We start from the raw sequence: 24,278 nt of genomic DNA on the forward strand, positions 1-24,278 counted from the left end.
ACTCCTGTCAAAATGACATCAGATACCAGGCAAAAAGTAGGGGTGACCATGTCAAAAAGATGCACTTTCCTACATTATGCATTGTATGCAACACAAGTGACTCAACACTCATAGTGTCAGAAAAAATATTATAACACAACCATTATTCATTATCTTCTTAAAAACGTCTTCTGCCTGTAGCCATAGCCTGTAAAAAGAAGTTTTTAAGAATGAATAAAACAAGTTATTGCATTGTGTGGCTCTGTGAATATCAATATCTTACATACGTTAGAAGACTTATAGTTGTGTTCTAATTAAAACACTTTGATTGCTGAGTCACTTGTGTTGCAAACATTATCGTGGACTTTGTCCTATGCTGGAATTTACGGTGGCTGATCTCCCTGACTCATGCACCTGTTTCATTCTTTATTTAACTGTACATTTACTGTTAGAAATGGGATTTCTGGTTGGCTAGTCAGGGCAAGGAAGTCACCCGCCATTGATAACCCCTGCTCACCCCCTTGGTAGCTTGGCACGAGCAGTCAGGCTTATCTTGGAGGCAATGTGCACTTGGTAGAACTAGCACTTAGAACATAGAAAAAGCAGAAGCTTCACACATGATGCATAAAAACACATTCAGCTGTGTAGGTAAGATACATGATGCAGGAAGACACATTCAGAGGTATCAGAACAGGGTGCGCAAAACATTCTACACAGTACATTTCCTAGCACCCTAAGAATCACATAAATCACCATTAGCACAGAACTCACATCAAGGTCCAGGTTGCGCCACTGCGCCAAAACCTAAACGTAGCAGCTGCCCACTACTTGCTAGGCAGCTGAGGACAGGGACAGAACAGGGCCTAAACACTGCAGCTGGCACTAAGTGCTGCGCAGCTGGGGAAGGCCAAGTAGGGGTGAAGGAGTGCGACTCACTCCTGAGTCCAAAGTACATGTCCCTAGGAAGCAAAACCTAAACGGTGCAGCTGCCCACTACTTGCTGGGCAGCTGGGATAAAACTGCGACAGGGGCTCTCCCTGGCACTCTGGAACAGAACTGCGCCAAACATGGGAGCCTTCTAGGCTCTCTAGAAAGAACTGGGTGCCCGGGAGAGCTCGGGCTCAGGAAAGACTGGGCACATTGGGAGCCTTGTGACTCTTAAAACAACGGGGGCCCTTAGGGGCAGAACACGGGCCCCTCTGGAGCCTCGGGGGCTCGAAATAATCATTCCCCCAAGCCCCTCACAGGGACTCTTAAACAACCATGCCCTCAACAACGTCTAGGAGATTGTGACCCGGCCCTACGGAGCCCTCTTGCCCCCACGGGGCTTGGAAATCAACTGGGGGCCCCTCAGGGAGCCACACGGAGATCTTCGAAGTCAGGCCTTGTACATGGGGGAGCAGCCCACTGTCATACGGGGCCGCTCAAGCTTGTGCCTTCACAGGCACCGAACACAAGGCAGGTAGCCCCCCAGCCCTGTACACTCACGGGGCTGCTCTGTCCTTCTCCGGCGGCGGGGGCATCTATGCGGCAGCACTCTGCGGGGCTCTCTCCTCACGAGAGCCCCGCCTCTGCAAGGCACCTGCTTCACTTTCCCTTGGGGGTGGCCCCGGGGCTCTCCATAACTCACCGTAGCACCGGGCCGTGAGAGGCCGTTTCTCGGCCAGCTGCTTCTTCCTCCGGACGGCGGCGGCGGGCGGGACTTCCTGCCGGATCGCCGGCCCCGCCCACGTCCCGGCCAAAGGTGCCTGACTTCCGTTTTTTCCGGCCCGGCCGCGGTGGTGATTCTCGGGGGGCAAAAGCGCGGGGTAGGCTCCCTCGAGGATCAACATTAAAGAGCGAGCAAAGTCATGGGGTAGGCACCCGCGCACTTAAATAATTATATAAGTGGGGTGGCACCCGCAATAAAGGCTAACAAGCAGGGTAGGCTCCCGTGTTATTAACAATACCCCCACGGGCATAATGCCAGGTAGGCTCCTGCCTGTAACAGTAACATAAGCAGGCACAAGGGAGACAAAGCGTCCCAGGCGCCAAAGGTACAGACACCCAGCCCAAAGGGAAAGAACAGCGCAAGAACAGTCCTAGGGGAAGAAAAAGTTTTCCAGTCCCCCAGGTAAGGCAGAGGGGTCCCCAAGAAGTCCATCAACAATCCAGGGGCTGGGCAGGGCCCAGGGAGGCAAGCCTTCCCCTGGGCCTCAGCAGCAGCACGCCCCTGGTAGATTCTAGTCAGGAAAACAAGAACAGTTTAAATGAAGCCACAGCCTCTTTTTATACACCATTTCCCTTTGTTTCCAAAGGTGCAGGCAAGGGGGGAACCAGATGCAACTGGTTCCTGAGCACTTTGTTTTGCTCAGCCCCTCTGCCTATTCAAAGGATGGGTCAGGGACATCAGACACACCATAGGGGGTGGAGTCAGCATTGTGAGGGAAAAGCCCAGCCCTATTCAGGTCCCAGGTGCACTCCTCCCTGGCCATCTACATCCAGATCTCCCATTTACCACCGGGGCAGACCCATCCTGACTCCTGGAGCTGGGCACACCAGCCAGCTCCAGCCAATCACGAGCCAGCACATTCACTGCACAGGCACACCAACTTCTAGAAGTGGCACACTAGACACAATAACGCCGCACACATCATCGCGCAGCATTTAATCACACGAGTCTGCACATACCAAACTCGCACCTGCACTCCCCACGCATCAGGAACTACCAGGGACACATACATTCCCCATGCATTCCTATGGGAGGGCAGGCCAACCGTCCCACACGCACGCACTTTATCCTGGGACACAGTGGTAAAGTGCGCAGAAACCAAAAATCGCGAACACCAGGTCACAATTAAAAGCAAAAAGTTCAAGGGTGAACCTGCCAGAAGGGCAAAGTCCAACATTTACTAACCTAATAAGTATGATAATTGTTTCCACCGCCATTATAGTGTAAATCAACTGTTATATGCACTGTATATAGCAGTTATGTACTTTAATTCATGTATTCACCGTCACTGCATAGTTTCTTGAGCACCTTTTGAAACAATGTTGCTAAATGGGTTTGCATATATTCTGAGTAAAAACGCGTTGTTGTCAATAATAAACTGAATTAATTTCTCTATAACAAGCAAGCAGTTGATAGCCTTCTTCAAATTGCCAAGGAGCAGAGGCCTGCACTTCCCCCTAGGGGACCATTGTGTTGGAGTTTTCAAGATGACTCTCACATGTAAACGCTTTTCATCTCGAGTGGAGCTCAGGCCTCCTGTACATCTTTCCCCCAGTACCACTCCTGGACAGAGTTCTCAAGAAGATCAGGAACAACTGGGCCCAACTCATTCTTGTGGATCTGGACTTGGCTTGGAGAGTCTGGTATCCCGAGCTGTTGAGTATGTCCATCGGTCCTCCGATCAGGCTGCCTCTTCTGGAAGATCTCCTGTCGCAGCAGCAGGAAAGGTTTCCCCACCCAAACCTGTCAATGCTTTGCCTTCATGTGTAGAGATTGAGCAGTTATAGTTGACAGCTTTTGACCTTCTGCCCGAAATCTGTAATGTTATTTTGGCAGCTTAGCGTCCCTCCATGAAAACGGTATACGTCAGCCGTTGGAGCACGTTTGTGGCATGGTGTGCAGACAAACAGGTTGAGCCCTTATCTGCGCCACTTTCCCAAGTTATTTTGTTCATATTTACCCTGGTCCAGCAGGGCTCTGCATTGGGCATGTTATAGGGTTATTTGTCTGCTATCTCAGATTTTCTGCAGCTGGCAGATCAACCTTCCCTTTTGAAGTCCCCTATTGTAAATAGTTTCCTTAAAGGTCTTCAGCACATGCTTCCTCCAGCTCTCTTTGTTACACCTCAATGAGACCTCAATTTGGTTCTTACTTTTCTGATATGCGCTCCCTTTAAACTGCTTCATAACTACCCTCTTAGGCTCCTCACTATCAAGACAGCCTTCTGGTGGCAATTACTTCTGCCCGGAGGGTCAGTGAACTGCAGACGCTGATATTTCAGCCTCCATGTATATCCTTTTAGTCAGACTAACTGGTCCTTTGGACTCGACATTCTTCTTGCCGAAGATAGTCACCCCATTGCAAGTAGGACAGCCCATTACCTTGCCTACCCTTTACTCTCTGCGTCATCCCTCTAAGGAAAAGAAGAGACTCCACTGGCTCGACCCAAAAATAGAGCTGTCATTCTACCTTGACCTCACCATTGTGGGTGGGCATTCAACTCTTCATGGGGTATTTCAGAGCCAAGAAAGGGAAGGTCATGCAGAAATGAACTATCTCCGCATTGATTGTGTTCTGCATTAGGATCTGCTACGCATTGGCCAAGAAGCAATCCCCGGAGGGCTTGCATGCCCATTCCACCTGAACAAAAGCTGCCACCACTGCGTTAGCACAGGGAGTTCCGGTCCTGGACAACTGTCAAGCTGCAACGTGGGCTTTGTTGAACATGTTCACCATACACTATTGCCTAGACAGTCAGTTCCATTGGGATAGGCATGTTGCCTGTTCGGTCCTGCAGGACTTTCTAGTCTAAATTGGGTTTGCAGACCCACCTCCAGAGATGTAGTGCTTGGATGGCTATTCTAAGATCAGGAATCTGCAGCTAGATGACTCTATCAGATGAACTAATCACTTACCTTTGGTAACGCCTTCTCTGTTAGAGACTTTATCTAGCCACAAATTCCTTACCGACCCACCCATCTTCCCTGCTCTGTGAACAGATTTTTAATTACAGGGCCCTAGTTTCACACATCAGTGTCAGTGTTCTTTGTGTCTCTGTGCTCCCTGCTTGGAAAGTCACGAAAAGAAACTGAAGTTAGCGCGATGGTGTGTCGCCTATATAGGGACTGCCCGTCACTTCCGGTGTGGGCGATGCCATGGGAGCAACTGATTCCACTTACCGGCGCACTGGGGTACTGCTCACCCAAAAAATTCCAGATCCAGTCTGACACTTGGGAATAATTCTAAGGTAAGGAATCTGCAGCTAGACAGAACCTCTACCAGATTAGGCTTTACCAAAGGTAAGTAACATGATCATCAGTGCACAGTCCTTCCATCTCATAATGTGCTGGATTTTCTTTATATTTCCAATATCTGAAAGATGGTTAGTGTTAGATTCCTTACCTTAGAATATCCCCAGGTGTCAGACTGGATCCAGAAAGTTTTGCGTAGCAGTACCCCTGCGCGTCGGTAGGCGTCGTCTGCAGCTCCGCGTCCGTCGTCGTGATCGCTGGGATGACGTCGTCAGAGTACATAGACGTCGCCCTTGCGCGCTGATGTCAGTTCTTTTTTACGCGCCAGCAAGTGCAGATCTGGGAAGAGCAGTACTCCTAGTCCGGTGGGCTGCACGCGACGCCGGAGGAGATTCGTGACTTCCTCGGGGCCATGAGGACTCACTTCCCTCCGTCGGGCCCTGTCGAGGCGCCTTCGGGCCCCGCGGGTCCGTCTGGGAACCCTAGCGGGCCGGCGGCACCGGCCCCGTCGGGTGCTTCGGCCCCGGTGCCGTCGACGACTTCGGTCCCGAAGCCGCAGGGCTCCACAGGATCCAGGCCTGGATCCGTGGCGTCGCCAGTCGACCTTACGACCCCTCCGCTGGCGCCGTCACCTTTGGTGTCGCCCATGGCGCCATCCCCAGATGACGTTGTCCCCGGTCCTCTCCCCGGTCCGGATCCGGCGTCGGACCGATGCCGCTCGGCGCCGTCTTCGACGCCGATGGGTAAGCACTTCACCTATGACCAGGCTCCATCATTTTTCCCTGATTATCAGGAGGTGGATGACGAGGGGGACTGGGAGGGGTCTGAGGACCCTCTGGCACTGCAGTGCCAGTTGAGCCAGGACTGGGCAGACGAGCTGGGGGAGGCCAGTGGTCTGGACTCTTCGCCCGACACTGGATTTGTCTCCCCTCCTACCGTGGCTACGGAGGAGGGGGCTGCTTACAGCGTGGTGTTGACTAGGGCGGCCAAGGCCTTGGCTCTTGGGCTCCCTGTCGTTGCCGTGAGGACTATCCTCCTCACTGAGGTGCTCAAACCGCAGCCAAGCTCCTCGGAGCCTCTCCTGCTGTTTAACGAAGCCCTCACCGACATTCTGGTGAGTGCCTGGTCCAAGCCCTCTACAGACCTTCCTGTGGATCGAAACGTGGCCTGACGACATCGCCCGGCTCCGGGCGACCCCAGTTTTTTGTCCGTTCACCCCACCCCCGAGAGCCCGGTGATCCAGGTCTCTACATCCCAGACCGCATTCCTGACTGCTCACCCAGATCGGGAATCCAAAAGGTACGATCAGTTTGGCAAGAAACTGTTCTCCTCCATGAGTTTGGGGCTGCGGTCTATCAACACCGCCTCCCTTTTGGGTCGTTACACCCACTCTCTGTGGGATACGGTTGCGGAGGTGCTGCCGCAGTGCTCTAAGGAGGCCGGGGCAAAGCTCACCTAAGTCCTAGCGGTAGGGCGGGACGCAGCACTCGATGTGGACTCGATACCACGGACTCGCTGGGTAGGGTGATTGCAACGACAGTGGCGGTTCGCCGCCACGCCTGGCTGAGGTCCGCCAACTTTTCAGGGGATGTGCAAGCCACCCGCATGGACATGCCTTTTGATGGCCGTCGCCTCTTTGGCGACAAAGCGGACAGGGCGCTGGAGCGTTTCAAGGACTCCAGGGCTACGGCCAAGTCCTTGGGCTAGGCCAAAGCCAGCAAACTTCCGCTTTTCGCCCCTTTCGTGGCCAAGGAAGGGGTGCCCCCGCACGTCCAGCTAGCCACGGGCTGCAGAGCCAACCTCAACGCGGTCGCGGACTTGGTAACCGCCGTGGCAGTGCCGGGGGACAACAGCAAGGTCAGTCAACATCTGCCCTTGCAGCATCTGCCTCAAAGCCTTCCTAGTCCGAGCTTTCAGGCCCATTTGACGCCAGTGGGGGGCAGAGTTCGCCTTCACTGGCGTACCATCACATCGGACAGGTGGGTGCTGTCCGAAGGGGCTACTCCCTCCCCTTCGAGGCGACCCCTCCAGTTATGCCACCGCAGTTCCACAGCATGTCGGGGAATAACTTGCTACTTCTGCAGGAGGAAGTTACGGCCCTCTTGGCCAAGGGGACCATCAAGCGCGTTCCTGGGCCAGAAGTAGGTTGTGGTTGTTATTCCCACTACTTTCTGGTACCCAAGAAGGGCAAAGGGGGCCTACGCCCTATCTTGGACCTAAGGAGCATCAACGGCTTCCTCCGGAAGGAGAAGTTCAAGATGCTGACTTTGGCTCAGGTCCTAGCTGCCCTGGACCCAGAAGACTGGATGGTAGCGTTGGACTTGCAGGACGCGTATTTCCACATCCCCGTCCTGCCGGCCTACCAGCATTACCTGCGGTTCACGGTAGGCCACGAGCAATTTCAGTTTACCGTGCTCTCCTTCTGCCTTACCAGCGCCCCACGGGTGTTCACGAAAGTGATGGCGGTGGTCGCAGCTCATCTGCGCAGATTAGGGGTTTCAGTCTTCCCCTATCTCGACGATTGGTTGTTGAAGGCGGGCTCGCCCCACACAGTCGTCTCCCACCTCCAGACTACGGCCGACCTCCTGCACTTGCTGGGGTTCTCCATCAACGTGCCGAAGTCACACCTGTGCCCCTCTCAGAAGCTCCTTTTCATCGGAGCGGTTCTGGACTCAGCGCAGTTTTGGGTTTATCCCCTCGAACAGCGGGTTCGGGATATTCAGGCTCTGATTCCGATCTTTCAGCCTTTATCCCGAGTCTCGGTCAGGTTGACGTTGTGGCTCCTGGGGCTGATGGCGTCCTGCATCCTTCTGGTGCATACGCCAGGTGGCGGATGCGGGCTCTGCAGTGGGACCTGAAGTTTCAGTGGGCACAGCATCAGGGCAACCTGTCCGACCACGTCCTGAGCTCGAAGGGCACTGCGAGTCAATTGCAGTGGTGGCTCACGGACCGCGATTGGGTTAGCGGCAAATCTCTCTCCCTTCCCCAACCGGAGCACGTAGTGGTGACAGATGCATCCCTCCTGGGATGGGGGTCCACATGGGAGAGCGGGAGATCAGAGGCCTCTGGTCTCCGGCAGAGTCCCGGCTCCATATCAACCTTCAGTAGCTGCGGGCGATCCGTCTTGCACTGAAGGCATTCCTTCGCTCTGTCCGGGGAAGTGGGGTGCAGGTGTTCACGGACAACACCACCGCCATGTGGTACTGCAACAAACAGGGCGGGGTGGGGTTGTGGACCCTCTGTCAGGAGACTCTGCGCCTCTGGACATGTCTGGAACACCAGGGCGTCACTCTGGTGGTTCAACACCTGGCAGATTCCCTGAACGCCAGGGCAGACGAACGCAGCCGCAGGCGCATGATGGATCACGAATGGCGTCTGAACTCGGACGTGGCGCAAGGTCTCTTTCAGCAGTGGGGAGAGCCTTGGTTAGATCTATTCACCACCGAAGAGAACGCGCAATGTCATCAGTTCTGCTCGTTGGAATTTCCAAGGCGGCACTCGCTCGGAGACGCTTTTCGCCGCAAGTGGAGCTGCGGTCTGTTGTACGCCTTTCTGCCTATACCACTGCTGCCCAGAGTGCTGAAGAAGATCGGGCGAGACCGGGCCCAAGTCATCCTTGTGGCTCCGGACTGGGCACGAAGATACTGGTATCCCGAGCTACTCAGCATGTCAGTCGATCCCCCGATTCGTCTGCCTCTTCAGGAGGACCTTCTGTCGCAGCAGCAGGGGACGGTCCTCCACCCGAGCCTGTCCAGTCTCCACCTCCATGCGTGGAGATTGAGCGGCGACAGTTGAGGCCATTTGACTTGCCTCCTGAAGTCTGTGATGTGATTCTGGCAGCCAGGCGTCCCTCCACAAAAACAGTATACTCCTGCAGGTGGAACAAATTTGTGGCATGGTGCACAGCAAAGGCTGTGGATCCACTCTCTGCCCCCCTTTCAGAGGTTCTCCTCTTCCTTGCCCAGCAGGGTCTGCCCTGGGCAATCTCAAGAGCTACCTCTCGGCCATTTCAGCCTTCTTAAGGTTTCCTGATCAGCCTTCTCTTTTCAAGTCTCCTGTTGTAAATAGATTCTTGAAAGGCATCACACACGTTTCCTCCTGTTCCCTTCATGATGCCTCAGTGGGACTTTTCTGATGTGTGCTCCCTTTGAGCCACTTCATACCTGTCCTCTTCGTCTTCTGACTCTTAAAACTGCATTCTTGGTTGCCATCACCTCTGCCAGGAGAGTGAGTGAGCTCCAGGCTCTATCTTCGAAACCTCCTTTCCTCTCTGTCCATCCGGACAAAGTTGTTCTGAGGACTCGTCATTCTTTCCTGCACAAGGTAGTCACAGCCTTTCACTTTGGGCAGTCCATCACCTTGCCCACCTTCTTTCCGTCTCTGCATCCTTTGAAGGAGGAAGAGAGGCTCCACCGTCTGGACCCAAAACGTGCGCTCTCATTCTATCTGGACCGCACACGCCAGTTCCGGGTGGACGACCAGCTCTTTGTCAGTTACATGGGCGCTAAGAAGGGACGGGTGATGTACAAGCGGACCATCTCTCGGTGGGTCGTCTTGTGCATCAAGGTTTGCTACTCCTTGGCGAAAAAGTAGCCTCCTGTTGGGCTGCGTGCCCATTCCATTCGGGCCACGGCGGCTACTACTGCCCTGGGTCGGGGAGTCCCCTCTGCAGGACATCTGTCAGGCAGCTACGTGGGCCTCGCCGCACACGTTTGCTAGTAGGCACTACTGCCTGGACAGCCAAGTCCGGAGAGATGGCTTTTTCGGCCGTTCCGTTCTCCAGGACTTTCTGGTGTGATCTTGGTTCGCAGACCCACCACCGGGGTTGGTATTGCTGGGGTATCTATTCTAAGGTAAGGAATCTAACACTAACCTGTTTCTTTCAGATGCACAAGTTACTTACCTTCGGTAACAACATATCTGTAAGAAACAGTAGTTAGTGTTAGATTCCTTACCGCCCCACCCATCCTCCCTGTTCTGCACCCGATATCTAGAGTTAAGGACATCCCTTTCAGGGCCCTAGTTTCATGGCACCAGTGTCGGTCTCTGGCATGGCTCTGCGTTCCTGGCGCAGAAAGCTATGTACAAGAACTGACGTCAGCGCGCGAGGGCGGCATCTATGTACTCCGACTACGTCATCCCGGCGATCACGGAGCCGCAGACGACGCCTACCGACACGCAGGGGTACTGCTACGCAAAACTTTCCGGATCCAGTCTGACGCCTGGGGATATTCTAAGGTAAGGAATCTAACACTAACTACTGTTTCTTACAGATATATCGTTACCGAAGGTAAGTAACTTGTGCGTCTGTACTACTGCCCGAAGTGTATAATACAATGGACCACAGCTGCATTAAAATGCATTCTGTAGAAAGACTCTGATGGATAAAATTGTAGTCTAACTGTCTCTATTAATGCTTTCTTACCTCTTTTCAGGTCACGCTCGACTCTTGACTTTTAGGAAAGAAGATGGGTCATATGGAGCTTGGAAAACCACTCCTAGCAGCACGTGGTCAGTTTTTTGCTTTCTGTACCTTACTTCTTTGGCCTATTGAGCTCATTCTGAATCTTGATCATTGCATTGCCAGGCTACATATTAAGGGATCAGATATATCATTGGCTCAGTAAGCCATCCACCATTATTTCGTCCCAAGATTATCATTATTTCACATTCTCTTGGTTCATCATTGAGTTGGGCCCAGATGTTTCTCTGTTGACTATGTCCCAGGTCTATCACTAGCTCAGATGTGTGGCTATCATAACCTCGGTCTCAGATTCATAAGTGGCAAATTTCTAGGCACATTGTTGTCTCTGTCCCAAACGTGTTATTGGCTGAGTTCCAGAACCATCATTACTTCTAATTTAGGTTCACCAATGGCTCCCTCCTAGGTCCATTGTTGTGTCAGTCCCTGCAGTTCCTGCACCATCATTGTCTTTGTTCCGGGTCCATTAGTGGCTCGGTCCCAGTCCATCATTGCTTCAGTCAAAGGGTCATAATTGGCTTGGTCTTTTAGTGGCTCAATCTTAGTCTAGGTCAATCAGTGGCTCAGTCCCAGGTCGATTACAGGTCCATTCACCAGTCCCTCATTTAAACACCATTAGCTGAGCCCCATGGGCCTTATTATGGTCTGGTCCTAACCACAATGTACTTGGTGCACCAGGCATAGACCAGGTCAGCATGTCCTATTTTTGTTAATATGGTACCCTCAGTACAGCTGCAAGCTCACATCTGGCCAAAGGGCAGCACGTCAGTGAAAAGACAACCAGAAGAAGCTGTCAGTCCATCTTTCACCATATAGCAGCTATGCAGACTGCCTTTCAATGAGGGACAGTGAGTGACTGCACCCACCAACAGGGGATGTCTTGAGGGACCTTGAGACCCACTTTCCCCTGTATTCAAGTGGAACCCTTGGAAGTGGGGATTCACACTGAATGTGTGCCACCTCTTTGTGTCACATAGACAGACTGCTGACTGCTGCTTTTCATATGTGGCAGCGCCTATAATAGCATATTGGCACAGAGGTAGAGTGTTTGCTAATTTGCATGGGCCATACTGCCATGCTAATGAGGAATGCTCCCTTTATATATCGCACCTGTGTACATGTAGCACCAGCACAAACTGTATTAGAGGAGGGGCTGTGCAGCTTCAGCCCGTTCTTTTACTACCAACGTGCCCCAGGAGTGCAGAAAGTAGGCGCACATGCCTGTTGTTGCTTCATGGCACTATGTGTAATACAGTCCCAGATGTGGTAGGAGGTAAGGTGAAGGTTCCTCATTATTGCATCTTCCTAGGTTCATCATCTTTGCTGCAAATCTAGGCCTGTCATTAGCATAGTCTAAGGTCCACCTTTGGGTTCGTTCCAGGAGCCTTTTAGACTCAGTTGCAGTTCCATTACTACCGAACCAGTCCAAGGTACATCACCCTTGGCCTAGTCCCAGTTCTATGAACATTGGATCCATCTTGGGTCTATCAGTGGCCCAGCAGTAAGTACATCCTTGGCTGATTGCCAAGTCCTTCGTTAGCACATTTTCAGTTCCAGTCCCAGATGCATTTTTGAATTAGTCCAATATCCATCATTCACTCAGTCCCAGGCTAACACTCCCTCAGTTTCAGGGACATTGTTGGGTTAGACCCAGGTTTATTTGGTGCTCTGTCTCAGGCCCAGGACTGCTCAGTCCCGTTCCATCATAGGCTCAGTCACTGGGCCAGTCACAGACCTATGGTTGACTCTCGCTGGTCTGTCAATAGTCCAGACCAAGAGTGGCCCAGAATTAGGTAGCTCTATCATAGGTCATTCATTAGTCCAGTCCAAGGTCCATCACAAGTTCAGTTCATGTCTATCAGTGTTCCGTTGTAGGCCCATTACTGTTGAATTTCCAGGTCCATCTGTGTCTTAGTCCAAGGTTCATTGTCATTGGTTCGGTACCAGACCTGTCATCTCTGGCTCAACTCCTGGTGCATTATCTGCTTAGTTGCTGTCTTTTATTATTTAATCATTCCTCGGAGCATTATGCTTGCCTCAGTCCCAGGTCTATTATCAATGTAACAGTCTCAGGTCCACCATTGGCTCCTTCCATCATGTATCATTGGCACCTGGTCCATTATTAGCTCTTTGATTACTCCCTGGCTCAGTTCTAGGTCCATCACTGAATCGGTTCCAGAGCCATCATTTGTTCAATTCAGTGCCCATTGTTCCTCATTCCAAGGTTCGGCCCCAGGTCAATCAATAGCTGTCAGCCAAGTCAATCTTTGGTTTTGCCCCGGGCCCATCATCATTGACTCACATGCAAGGCTATCATTCCATAGTCCATTATTTCTCATTCCCACATCCATTAGTAGTTCAATCCTAGGCGTGTCATTGGTTCAATGCCAAATCAATCGTTATTTTGGCCTCCGGCCATCATAATTGGCTCACTTCCAAGTCCATCACTGGCTCAGTCCCATGTCAGTCATCATTCTCGGTTGTGGAAGATACAAATTGTTCTTTTGCTAAATAGGTTTTGCTTGTTGTGTCATAGATCTTTGCTACCAATTAGCTTATAAATTAGAAAGATTTATGCGTTTGAATACAACAGATAATGTTTCGAAAATTAATAATTTTAAAGTTTTCTAATGAGGAAGATCAGGTAGCCGAAGTGTAGTTTAAGAATGTTTATTTAGTCTTAGCTGTAGCTTGGTAAATTCATATACAGCAGTTCTACCAGGAACAGCCTGCCCGCTGCTCACCCTATACTCCAACTGTCACACCTCACCTCACAGGCACCCAAACATTCCATTCATCATCACCGCTTCAACATTCCGTACAGCACATTCACGCTGGTTGAACAGCTAGGGATAAAGCAGATAGGGATAAAGCAACAGGGGAGAAGCATAAGTACAAATACAAGATACTACATCATTTCCCCCTTTATATAACACTAAAAATGAAACTGCAAAATGGAGTAAAGTATTAACAAGAAGAACCATGAAAAGAGAAACTACGCCAAAGTACACAATGCAAGAAAGACTCAAGCATTAACCTGAAGAACCATAAATAAACATAGACAAAAATAAAGAAGATAGAGAGATACATTACAATGAAGAACCACAATATAGACTTCAACAAAATAAATAAAAAAGAAGATGCATAGATAAAGAAAAAATGAAGAAGATGCATAGGCAAATATACAAGATATCACACATCCTCCCCCTTTATACAATTTATACAAATGTAACAGAAGAAAAAGCATTCTCTTTAATACCCTTGTTGCTAGACAGTAGATAGTGTAAGAACCATAACCATTCCCCGTCAGCATAAAGGATAACAACAAAATGGCACCTAGTATAACCGCCAACCACTCCAACTGTCCAGACAAGAATGAGAGGTGGCACAACACTGCATGACATAAATTAGCCCTAGGCCAGAATCACACACACACGTCATAACAAAGAAGTAATGGGTGAAGTACACCCGACCAAACATCAGCAAACAAGGGCAAGTAGCATAAGATATAAAGCGTCCCTCATGTAAGGGTATGAAACATAAAGTGTAGTGATGGATGACAAACAACCCATCCAGACATCTCTCAGGAAAGGACATACACAATGTAGTTATGGGTGATGTCCACCCATAAAACCATCCCTCCTGTAAGGGCAGTAGCATGCAATGTAAATATGGGTGACATCACCTATATAACCCTCCCTCATGTAAGCGGCATGAAGTATACAATGTTGAAATGGGTGGCAACCGCCCATACAATAATCCCTCGTGTAAGGGCAGGAAATGAAACGTGTAGCACAGGCTTACTTACACACCGTCCAATCATCCCTCATGTAAGGACCGGTAACTTAAAATGTAGAAATAGGTGACTTCCACCGATAAAGCCATTCCTCATGTAAGGCAGTATGGCTTAAATATGGAAATGGGCAATTCCCACCGAAAGAGAAATCCCACGTGTATGGTATACAAGAGTTAAATGTAAAATCTTGAAATGCAACATGACAGAACTTTAAGTTGCAACACTTACTTAAAGAAATTTCAAAAACTCGAAATATCTATGACACTACTGAACCTCACTAGCAACTGCAACATAAAGGACATGTCCCACCAAAGCACGTCAAACTAGACACAAACGCAGAGTAAGCTTGCTCACTGTAAAGAAACATACATCGTTATGACATATTGGCTGAACACAATGACACAGTGACACTCAAATTATTATCTATGGCAACCAAATTTTCCACACACATAGGGAATTAAACAATACTGTACACAATATTCTTCTATGAAACCAAATCTTGCGGGGAATCAGCAATTACAACGCATGCTTTAGATCGCATGCCATTACAACGCGGATGTTACAACGACCGTGGTGTTACAACGCGAACCATTATATTGCAAGTCGTTACAACAGCTTGCTGTTGGTGGCACAAGGTTCCCTGCTGTTGCACAAACTGGAGTAGGAATAGTAAATTATACTATTCCTAAGTCCAGCGTGCCCCCTACAGCAAGTCGTTGTAATGACTTACGATGTAATGGTTCGCGTTATAACAACCAGGTCGTTGTAACGACTGCTTTGTAATGCCAAGCGATGTAAAGAGCTATAGTCAATCTTGCTCGCACTGAAACAATGCACCACAACAGAATCCCACATGCACCAGGAATAAACACTCAAAACATATAGTATGATAAACACATTGCAGGCAATAAGAGTAGTAGTTCTAGACCTACAATACTGGAATGATACAGAACATAGATAAGCAGCCAATGCAACTTATAATACAAAATAAACCACGAGATCAGAAAATATGTTTTGCAGACACTTGATCGTGTCCCACGTTAAAACACCAGACCTCCTGTGAATGAACACTCACACGAATTAGCACCAGTTGAAGTCTGGGTAATCAGTGCAGTCTTACCAGCTTCCACAGTTGGTTAAATATATCTCAGGTAGAATGTGTCCAGCAAGATGCGATATAACTTCAACAATGCAGGCAACATAGCTTCAATGTTGCTTAGTTCCAATATGCCTTGGGAGATGTTGCGCACACACACCAGTTGCAGTGCCTCAGACTAGTAAACATCTGAGACACGGATAAGCTCCATTAACTCCAGCAAGACTCTCCTCGTCTGCTTCTGATGTAAAGTAAAGAAACTGCTTCCAAGTGTATCTGGAAAATCATTGGAACCTTTGCCTGCATGCCGTAACTTTGAAGAGAGTACACTTACAGCTAGATTCATCAAGCTCAATTGCGCTCGCAAAGGGCCAGATTCTGAGAATCTGGCCCTTTGCGAGTGCAATTTTTGCATTTGGGATTCATCATCCCAAATGCAAAATTCGCTAATAAAGAATTCGCACATTTGCGAGGAAATGCATTTAAGGAATCTCTATTTGAGATTCCTTAAATGCAATTCATTAACCATTTCTACATTGCGAATTCGCTATTTTTGGTCGCTATTTACCACGAAGTCTGACTTCGTGATAAATAGCGAAAAAATAGAAAAAAGCACTTTAGTGCATTTCTCTCAATTGCATGTTACACACACACATGTCCTTTGGACATGTGTGTGCGCAACACCTGTGTAAATTTACATTTCAGGGGTGCTACAGGGTGTCCTTTGGACACCCTGGCACCCTTGAAATCGCAATCTTATTTGCGATTAGCTAATTGCTAATCGCAAATAAGGAATAACTCCCCATGCATTCCTATGGGCCTTTAGGCCCATAGGAATGCATGGGGAGTTATTCCTTATTTGTGATTAGCAATTAGCTAATCGCAAATAAGGAATCAGTGGGAATCGCAATAAATATTGCGATTCCTACATGAATCCCGTTTTGCGAGTCTGTAATAGCGATTCCTTATGAATCGCTATTATAGACTCGCAAAACGGGTCTTTCATGAATCTATCTGTTAATCCCTTCCAAAGACCAAAGATGGCCGCCGGTATGCTGTTAAACGTCAACTTTCTTCGGAAAATAGGTCTTACTTCCATGCTGATGTCACCTAGACAGGAACTTTTCACCTCGTGCCAGAAGGAATGCCACAGCCGGTAAGCAGGAAAGCCTCACGCATATCTTGCTTCAACAACGGTGCATTTTCAAATTTCAACAGCAGCACATCGTAGATATGCAATGTAAAAGTAATAAAGTACTCACAGTTAATTTCCGGTAAATGTTGTTTCACCCAAGTGCAAGAATGAGCTCCATGCAAAACTGGTCATCATAAGACGTGACGCATTATGTGTATCGAAAATAAAAATGGCACCCGTTCCGTGCTGGTACTCTGAACAAGAAGATGCAAATATCTTGATATCGCTCATTGACAGCACGCCATCAAATCCTATTCTAGTGAGCATATAAGTTACACGTTGAGACACATCAATCTGTACAACACAGGGAAAACACCATCGATGTCACTGAAGATGGTTGAACCCCTGCAACACAGCAGTAACGCAGGCTCACACCAAATTGATTCCAAATTCATGTCATATCATTTCATTTCGTGTACAGCAGCCCACTAGGAGCAGCCTGCGCGCATGCTCAGCCTATACTCCAACTATCACACCTCACCCCACAGGCACCCAAACATTCCATTCATCATCACCGCTCCAACATTCCGTGCAGCACATTCACACTGGCTGAGCAGCTAGGGATAAAGCAACAGGGGAGAAGCATTAAAACAGATACAAGATACTACACGTTTATTTACCACCTTCTTCAAAGAATTTCTTGCCAGTGGATTTGGTCGCTTTGTTGGCTCAATCCAGGATTTGTTCTCTAGGATATAATCAAATTACTAGTGACTTTAAGACCCACCTATTTAGACTGAAATCTACTAATGAGAATTCTAAATCTGAGGACTACCAAGCATTAGACGTAAGGGGCATTAGATCCATTTTGCTAAATTTCGATGTAAGTTTCGAGCCAAATATTCATGCTTTATTGTGGGATAGATTACTGTCCTGAATTATAATTTTGTTTCAATATTATATTTAAATTAATGTGTAGTTTTTGTATTAGTCTCTCAATTAAATCAGCCATTACCTTAAAAATACCCATCAGTTTGAGCATTATCTATTTTCCGGTTCACACCCTCAAAGGGACAACCAAGATAACATAACCAACTATTTCATTAATTTCATTTGACAAAATTGCCTTTTACCTCATCCTTATCTCTTGTCATGTTAAAAGAATCTGAAGACATAGTGGTGGTTCTATTGTGGTTGTACTCTGTACCCTGATGTCATGACATTCATGTTGTTCTTTCTTTCAGGCTTACTGCCTTCATTGCTAAGATACTCTCCATTTGTCGCAATCACATTAATGTGAACGATGACACCATCCTGACAGCGGTGGACTTTCTGATGAAGCATCAGGTGGAGAATAGCGGGGCCTTCAGGGATCCAGCACCGGTCTGGCACAGGGAGATGCAGGTAATCAGTGTGGAGAGAAGGTCCAAATGATGTATTTACTCTACATAAGCTACTCCTACTTGAGAGAGTGTTGCTGTTCTTGCTTCTCCAAACCTAGGAATATATTGGGAAGATGGAGGTTTAAAGATTGTCTGTGTCTCGATGCAATGAAAGAAGGCCCAAGTGCTTGGAACCAGCATCCTTGAAATGAAGAAAGTGTCCCTGCCACCTGCAGATGTGCTGTACCAACATGTCTGCCCATCTATGTTTCGATGCCAATGGGCCACAGATGGAACAAAAACATCAAACATAAAAAAATACAGGACTGTGCAGTGCTAGTCTCTCACTTGATTTCAGTTGATTTAATTTGTTTATTTTGACTGATGTGTTTCTTGGCTCTTTGTTAGCTGTTGTTTCTACCCAGCTCACTGATATTCAATTGACAATAAAATAATGAAGAACAGAGATTTACTAAAGTTCTACTATGCTCTATGCCATGACATTATCAATTGTATCCATGGCATGCTGTTATGACCTGAGTGTATCTAAACAGTGCAGGCTGTAGTGGGAGATGGTAAACATAACCTAATGCATTCTTCGGCCATGGGTGCCCTCAGCCATGCATAGAATATTATGTAGCTGTACAGCAACCGCTGGAACCAGCATCACCCAGCCAATAATAATATGCTTCAGACAACATTCAAAGTTGGCTGTAAAACAAAACGTTTATAAGCTCCTGTACAGGCACTGATGCCCCTAAATGTTTTTAGTAAAATCTAGTGCCAAAAAGATCAAAGGGCCAGCTGCGGACATCTAGTCGCACCATGGCAAAGTCAAAAGTTATGGCAGACCGCAATGAAGTCTTACTTTTAGACTTAGAAGAAATTTCAAAGTAAAATGTCTAAGAAGGTAAAGTTTAAGTTTAGCGGGGCAAGGCAGCCGGCAGAGTCCCAGAAGGAGGTGTTGTCACCGGGAAGCTGCTGGACGAAGTTGCAGTGAAGATGTTTACGTTTGGAAGTCGAAAATCTCCAGTGAGACAAGGCTGTATTCAATGAGGGCTTCAGGAGGCCAGATATCCTTCCAAAGAGGAGCCGCTGAACAGGATTTACTTCTGTGGGGAAGAACTTAGCAGGAGCTTCCGCAAAGTTAGGGCAGCTGGTGCTGCACCTTGGGCAGATTAGCGAGCAGGTTGGTCTCAGTCTCTTCTCGGTTCTCAATCCACTTTTTGATATAAAGTCTTTTTAAGTCCAACGTTTTCGATTTGGGGTATCTTGGCACCTTTAGCACAACTTCCAAGGGCCCAGGACAGGAGGTGTATCACTTGGGGGGTCTGTACTGACTCTGGCTTGTTCCAGGTGCAGGTTCAAGATGGTTGGAGCCTTTTCTCTGTCCGAATCTCTGATCAGGAGGCCAGAAAACTGGCCCTAGGAGTCACTGTGGTAATCCTGGGTGCAAGCAGAAAGGCAGGTCTCAAGCAGCTGAGCAGTCCTCTGAGGGCACAAGTCAGGGTTCAGGCAGAAGGGCAATCCTTTGCTGCAGGTCAGTCCTTCGAAGTACACAGCAGGCCATGGACAGCGGGGCAGTCCTTTGAGAGTCCTTCCGCAGGCCCAGAAGTGAACTGAAGAGTGAGTCTGAGGGTCCTATTTCTAGGTCCAGCATTCAAGGCCTCTTGTATATACTTTAGTATATACTTATATGTGTCTGTACTTTGTGGGCTCTGGAGATCAGCCCTAGGACTTGTCTGCTTCCACTAAGGGACGTTTTTTCTGTTCAACTGCCCCTATTTAACTGTCTTGATGGAAAACGACCAGTAGAGGTGGGCTAGACTGGCCATAGTGGGCACGGGGCATTTCACCCGTGGGACGCCAGGGTGGGGGCCATTTCACCCGGGCCGGTTTTGGGCCCCTGGGGGCCGTTTTTGTTACAGGGCCACTTTTGCAGCATAGATGCAATATCGGCCTCTGTAATAAAATCGGCCAAAACCAGCCCTGCTAAACAGCTCGGCCGCACCCCCAAACCACCGGGGGGGGGCGAGCACTTTGCCGGGGCCGGTTTTGTTTCCCAGTCCGGCCCTGTTTAGAGGTCAGTAAAATACCACAATTGCTTTCTGCTTGTTTCCCCATCGCTGCGGGGGGTAATTCCCCCACTGTGCTGAGGGGGTGGGGGGGGCGCGCACAGCGCCCGCATGCTCATGACGAGCTCAGCTCGTCATGAGGCACGGCGCTCCTGTGCTCATGACGAGCTGAGCTCGTCACAGGTGCACCCGTTCCCGTGGAGCGCTCAGCACAGCAGGGGAATTATCCCCGCGTGTGAGCGTTCCACGGCTCATGACGAGCTGAGCTCGTCATGAGCACCGGAGCGCCGTGCCTCCTGATGAGCTCAGCTCGTCATGAGCATAGAAGGTGTGTTAACTGCCTCTATTTAACTGTATTGCTAGAAAACGCCCAGTAGAGGTCAGTAAAACACCAGAATTGCTTTCTGCTTAGGAACTTTCTGTTTTTATTTTTCTGGCAACTGCCTCTATTTAACTTTCTTGATAGAAAGCGACCAGTAGAGGGCAGTAAAATACCAGAATCACTTTAGTATTCTCTAGATTCCAGTTCATAGAAATTGTCTTCCACGAGCACATGTAGATAATATTTTTTTCAAATCCTGTATTTTCCGTGATATGACCACCGAAGGCCCTGATTTCATATTAAAAACAAAGCTTTGGGCTATACCATTTCCCACTGAAAAGCAATATTTTTTTCCCTGTGTTCCCATACTTGGCGTATCACTCAGTTTGGTGCTTACTTTCCCTCCATGTTAAAGAACTGTAGATGTTTCAGCACCCAGGCTAATGTCCACATATCTAAATACATATAAGGTACCAAAGGCGAGACCGATTGCATTGCAAATTCTTGTTATACCAAGTGCTAGCTTTGAATTGGAAGAAACTTAGAAAGTTTTTCCCCCACTGAAATATCTGGAGTTTCCTGCCTAACTGCCCAAGCTCTACTGGGTCGAAAGTCACAAAAGGCTACTGCAAAGTTCTTTGTGTGTGTGCTGAGGCAGGGTCTTTGAAGTTCAAGTGGGTCTCTGCTCAGCTCTATCCCTGTCCTGCTAAGAAGTCCCATACTGCCAACACTTAGTCCCTCTATTGTTTGGCTGTCTGAGAGGAATATACAAAGACCAACTACACCTACTCAGTCATGAGATCAAGGAAACGGGGGGCAGACACAAAATGGTAACAAAAAATGCCAACTTTTTAGAAGTTGTAAAGATGGGGGGTTGGGTCTGTTACTAGCACCTAGACTAGGCTTCTTATTAGGTAATATCAACAATGTCAGTGTCTAGGTCCTCTAGTCATATTAATATATTTCGCTATAAGAACCACATTTGCAATTATAGGGCCTTGGCCATTTATTTCACACTAATTTTTTAGTTTGAAAACGATTTTGAAAATTCATAGCATGTCTTTCTTAGAAGGGCAACTTTTTCTCTTTTAGAAGGGCAACTTTTTCTCTTTTTTGCATATATACATTTCACAGTGATAATTAAACATACGTAAAAAATAACATTTAAATGAAAATGCGAAATAATTGTGAAATAGACCAGTCCTTCAATCTAAGAACAAAGTACATGGCGGAATTCACATTTAAAATTCTATCAATGTTATACACATTGCCAGTGTAAGCTAGTTGGGATTCTGTAGTGCAAGAAGAGGCAATTTGCTGTGTTTCCTGACTGCTGCTAGTCTGTTCGGGTAATATCTTCCCCCAACCAGCTTGGTCAATGCGTTTCGAACCCTTTCGCAATTCCTGGGGTTCTCCTCAGGACCAGGACTTGGTCAGTGCTTTCTCCTTATTGTACACTACTGGAGCACGCAGTGAGTTCTGCTCATAGCGGTTTCTTCGAAAGTGTGACTATTCCGTACATGTTGAAGCAGGTTTCTGCTCTTTATGGTAGTCCGTAAACTGCAGTCTTCGAATATACTTGAATCATTCCTAGCCTTTGGCAGACCGGCATGTCTTATGAAGTGAAACACATCGATTTCGTCCTGTGGTGTACCTTCTGTGGTAATTTCAAACGACGTGTCTTTCAGAATGAAGCACTTAAAATCCGATTTTACAATTAAAGAGGATTTTAAATATCAATTTCTTAGACACCACACATGATATTTTCACTTACTCTCAAGCAACAAGTTATCATTTATTAAATGTAATAACGTAACACAATGTTATTCTATGGGAGAGGTAGGCCTCACAGTAGTGAAAAATTAATTTGTGAGGTTTTCAGTACCAGGACATGTAAATAAATTGCCTTGTTTAGGGCCTACCCTGGGCTGACTTATATGTATTAAAAAGGGTGTTTTTGGCTTTGCACAGGGGTTCTCTTCAAGAGGAACCTCATCAAAGCCATATGCACTGAATATTTCCACCCGTGCGCGTGGACCCCGGAACATGTAAAAAATGATATATGAAAACATAAATGGACAGCTCAAAATATATATATATATATATATATATATATATATATATATATATATATATTTTACCTACTGGCGGTCGCCAGTAGGTAGTTATAGTTAGGATTGGCTACCATAGGAAATCCGCAACATTCTATTGGGAATAACTCTGGCGCCGGTTGAGGAATTTGCGTGTAATTTTCCAAAATTTTGTCCAGCTCCGCTCCGCTCCTTCCTTGGAAGTTTCGCGGGGATTTGTGAGTGGGGGCTGAGAAAAAAGGGGGGTCCCAAAACGTGTTTTCCCCATGTTAATTTTCATAGGACGGTCTGACAAGTCTACAGCCCGAACCGCTGAACGGAATTACGCTAAACTTGGCAAAATTGTAGGGACTGGTACGCAGATGTGCCTTTGCTATATTTGGTGAAAATTGCTCTAGTGGTTTTTATGAAAATTAACTTCAAAAACACATATATATCTATAGGCGCTCTCAGAGCGCTCACAGGTGCGCGTACTGGGGAGCGCACCCGGCGCGCTACAGGAGTGCGCGAGCGGAAAGCTGATTGGCTGTCAGGTGTCTGTCAACATTCTAAACAGTCCGGATAGTCCGCCATCTTGTGTCTCGGTAGAATCGAGACACAAGAGCTGAAAAAGAAAGGGGGAAATAATTAAAAGGGGGCAGAGTAGACACCCCCTGACCCCCTAGGTTTTCTGAGGGGGGTCTAGAAGGACCCTGAAGGGCAAAACTTTTTTTTTTTTCGCGGGGTAAGCGCTGGGTGCGTTACCAGGTGCGCGCTCCGGTACGCGCACCCTGAGCGCACCACAGGGAAAAAGTGTAAAAAATTATAGTAAAAACGTCACTCCTCTTCGATCACACTCACTCACTCACTCCCTATAACACAGCCATACTCCCTCACTTATGTTTCTTTCCTCTCTCACTCAGGGCCTCATTTATGAGAAATGACGCATCGCTGCGTGAAAGCAGCGATGCATCACTTCTCAGTGCGCTCTCCTTGCGACATTCCTGATGTGTCATATTTAATGTATGACGCATTATGTCGCAAGGAGTTACAGATACGTCAGTATTTATGACGTATCTGTAAGCGCAAAAGTGATGCATTGCTGGAGTGTGTCACAAAAGTGACGCAACTCCAGCAATGCATCCTTTCACATGGGGCCAGCCCCATGTGAAAGGGCCTGCGTCAGTCTTACGCCTGCTGTGAGGCAGGCGCAAGATTTTGACGCAACGGCGTCCTAAAAGTGACGCAGTGAAATCTCATAGATTTCACTGCGTCACTTCTACGACCCTTCCTTGCGTCAATATGCCCCCTTTGCATACATTACACCTGGCGCAGGTATAATGTGGCGCAGGGGTTTACAAAGTGACGCATCTACCTAGATGCGTCACTTTGTAAATATGACTCAACAAGGTGCATTTTTTACACCACTGGTGCGTCACAAAAAGTGACGCACCGGCGGCATAAAAGTGACGCATGGCCTCATAAATGAGGCCTTCAGTCTTCTACTCTCACTTTTTCTTTCACTTTCTCTGTCTCTTCGCTCCCTTACTCACCTTGTCTCACACTCACTTGTCTTTATCCAGTCTATATCTCCACTCTTTCCTAAACATCACTGCTCTTTTCTTACCCTTCCACCCCCCGTTCCTTTACTACATTTTCTTCACTTATCCTCATTCCCCATGTTCACTCTTCTTCTCCTCTCTCTCCTTCCCCACACTCACCTTCTATCAGTCCCCCTACTTCACTTCCCTTCCCCTCTCGTCCCTTTGCTTTCTCACTCTTTTTCCTCTCCTCTCTCACTGCACTCCACTTCAGTTTTTTTTTTCTTTTTTTTAAGAATACAGCTCTTTTTTGAGAATTGGAGGTAGTTCTAACCTTTTTTTTTTTTCTTCTTTTTTTCGTTTTTTTCAACAAAAACAGGGAATGGCAAACTGCTCAACAGGAGCAAAAAAAAAAAATCTAAATTAGGGATAGGGACGG

General features: G+C 47.8%; 1 protein-coding gene across 1 annotated transcript in view; it reads left to right on the top strand.

The window, feature by feature from the left end:
* Positions 1–24,278, top strand: part of LOC144756224 (complement C4-like) — a 1,111,910-nt gene that overhangs the window by 625,067 nt on the left and 462,565 nt on the right. Inside the window, exons 25-26 of the mRNA XM_078645841.1 lie at positions 10,377–10,452; positions 17,695–17,854. Of these exons, the coding sequence (XP_078501967.1) occupies positions 10,377–10,452; positions 17,695–17,854 (236 nt within the window). The remainder of the gene's footprint in view (positions 1–10,376; positions 10,453–17,694; positions 17,855–24,278) is intronic.

This window comes from Lissotriton helveticus, chromosome 5_1 (genome assembly GCF_964261635.1).
Source record: "Lissotriton helveticus chromosome 5_1, aLisHel1.1, whole genome shotgun sequence".
Lineage (NCBI taxonomy): Eukaryota > Metazoa > Chordata > Amphibia > Caudata > Salamandridae > Lissotriton > Lissotriton helveticus.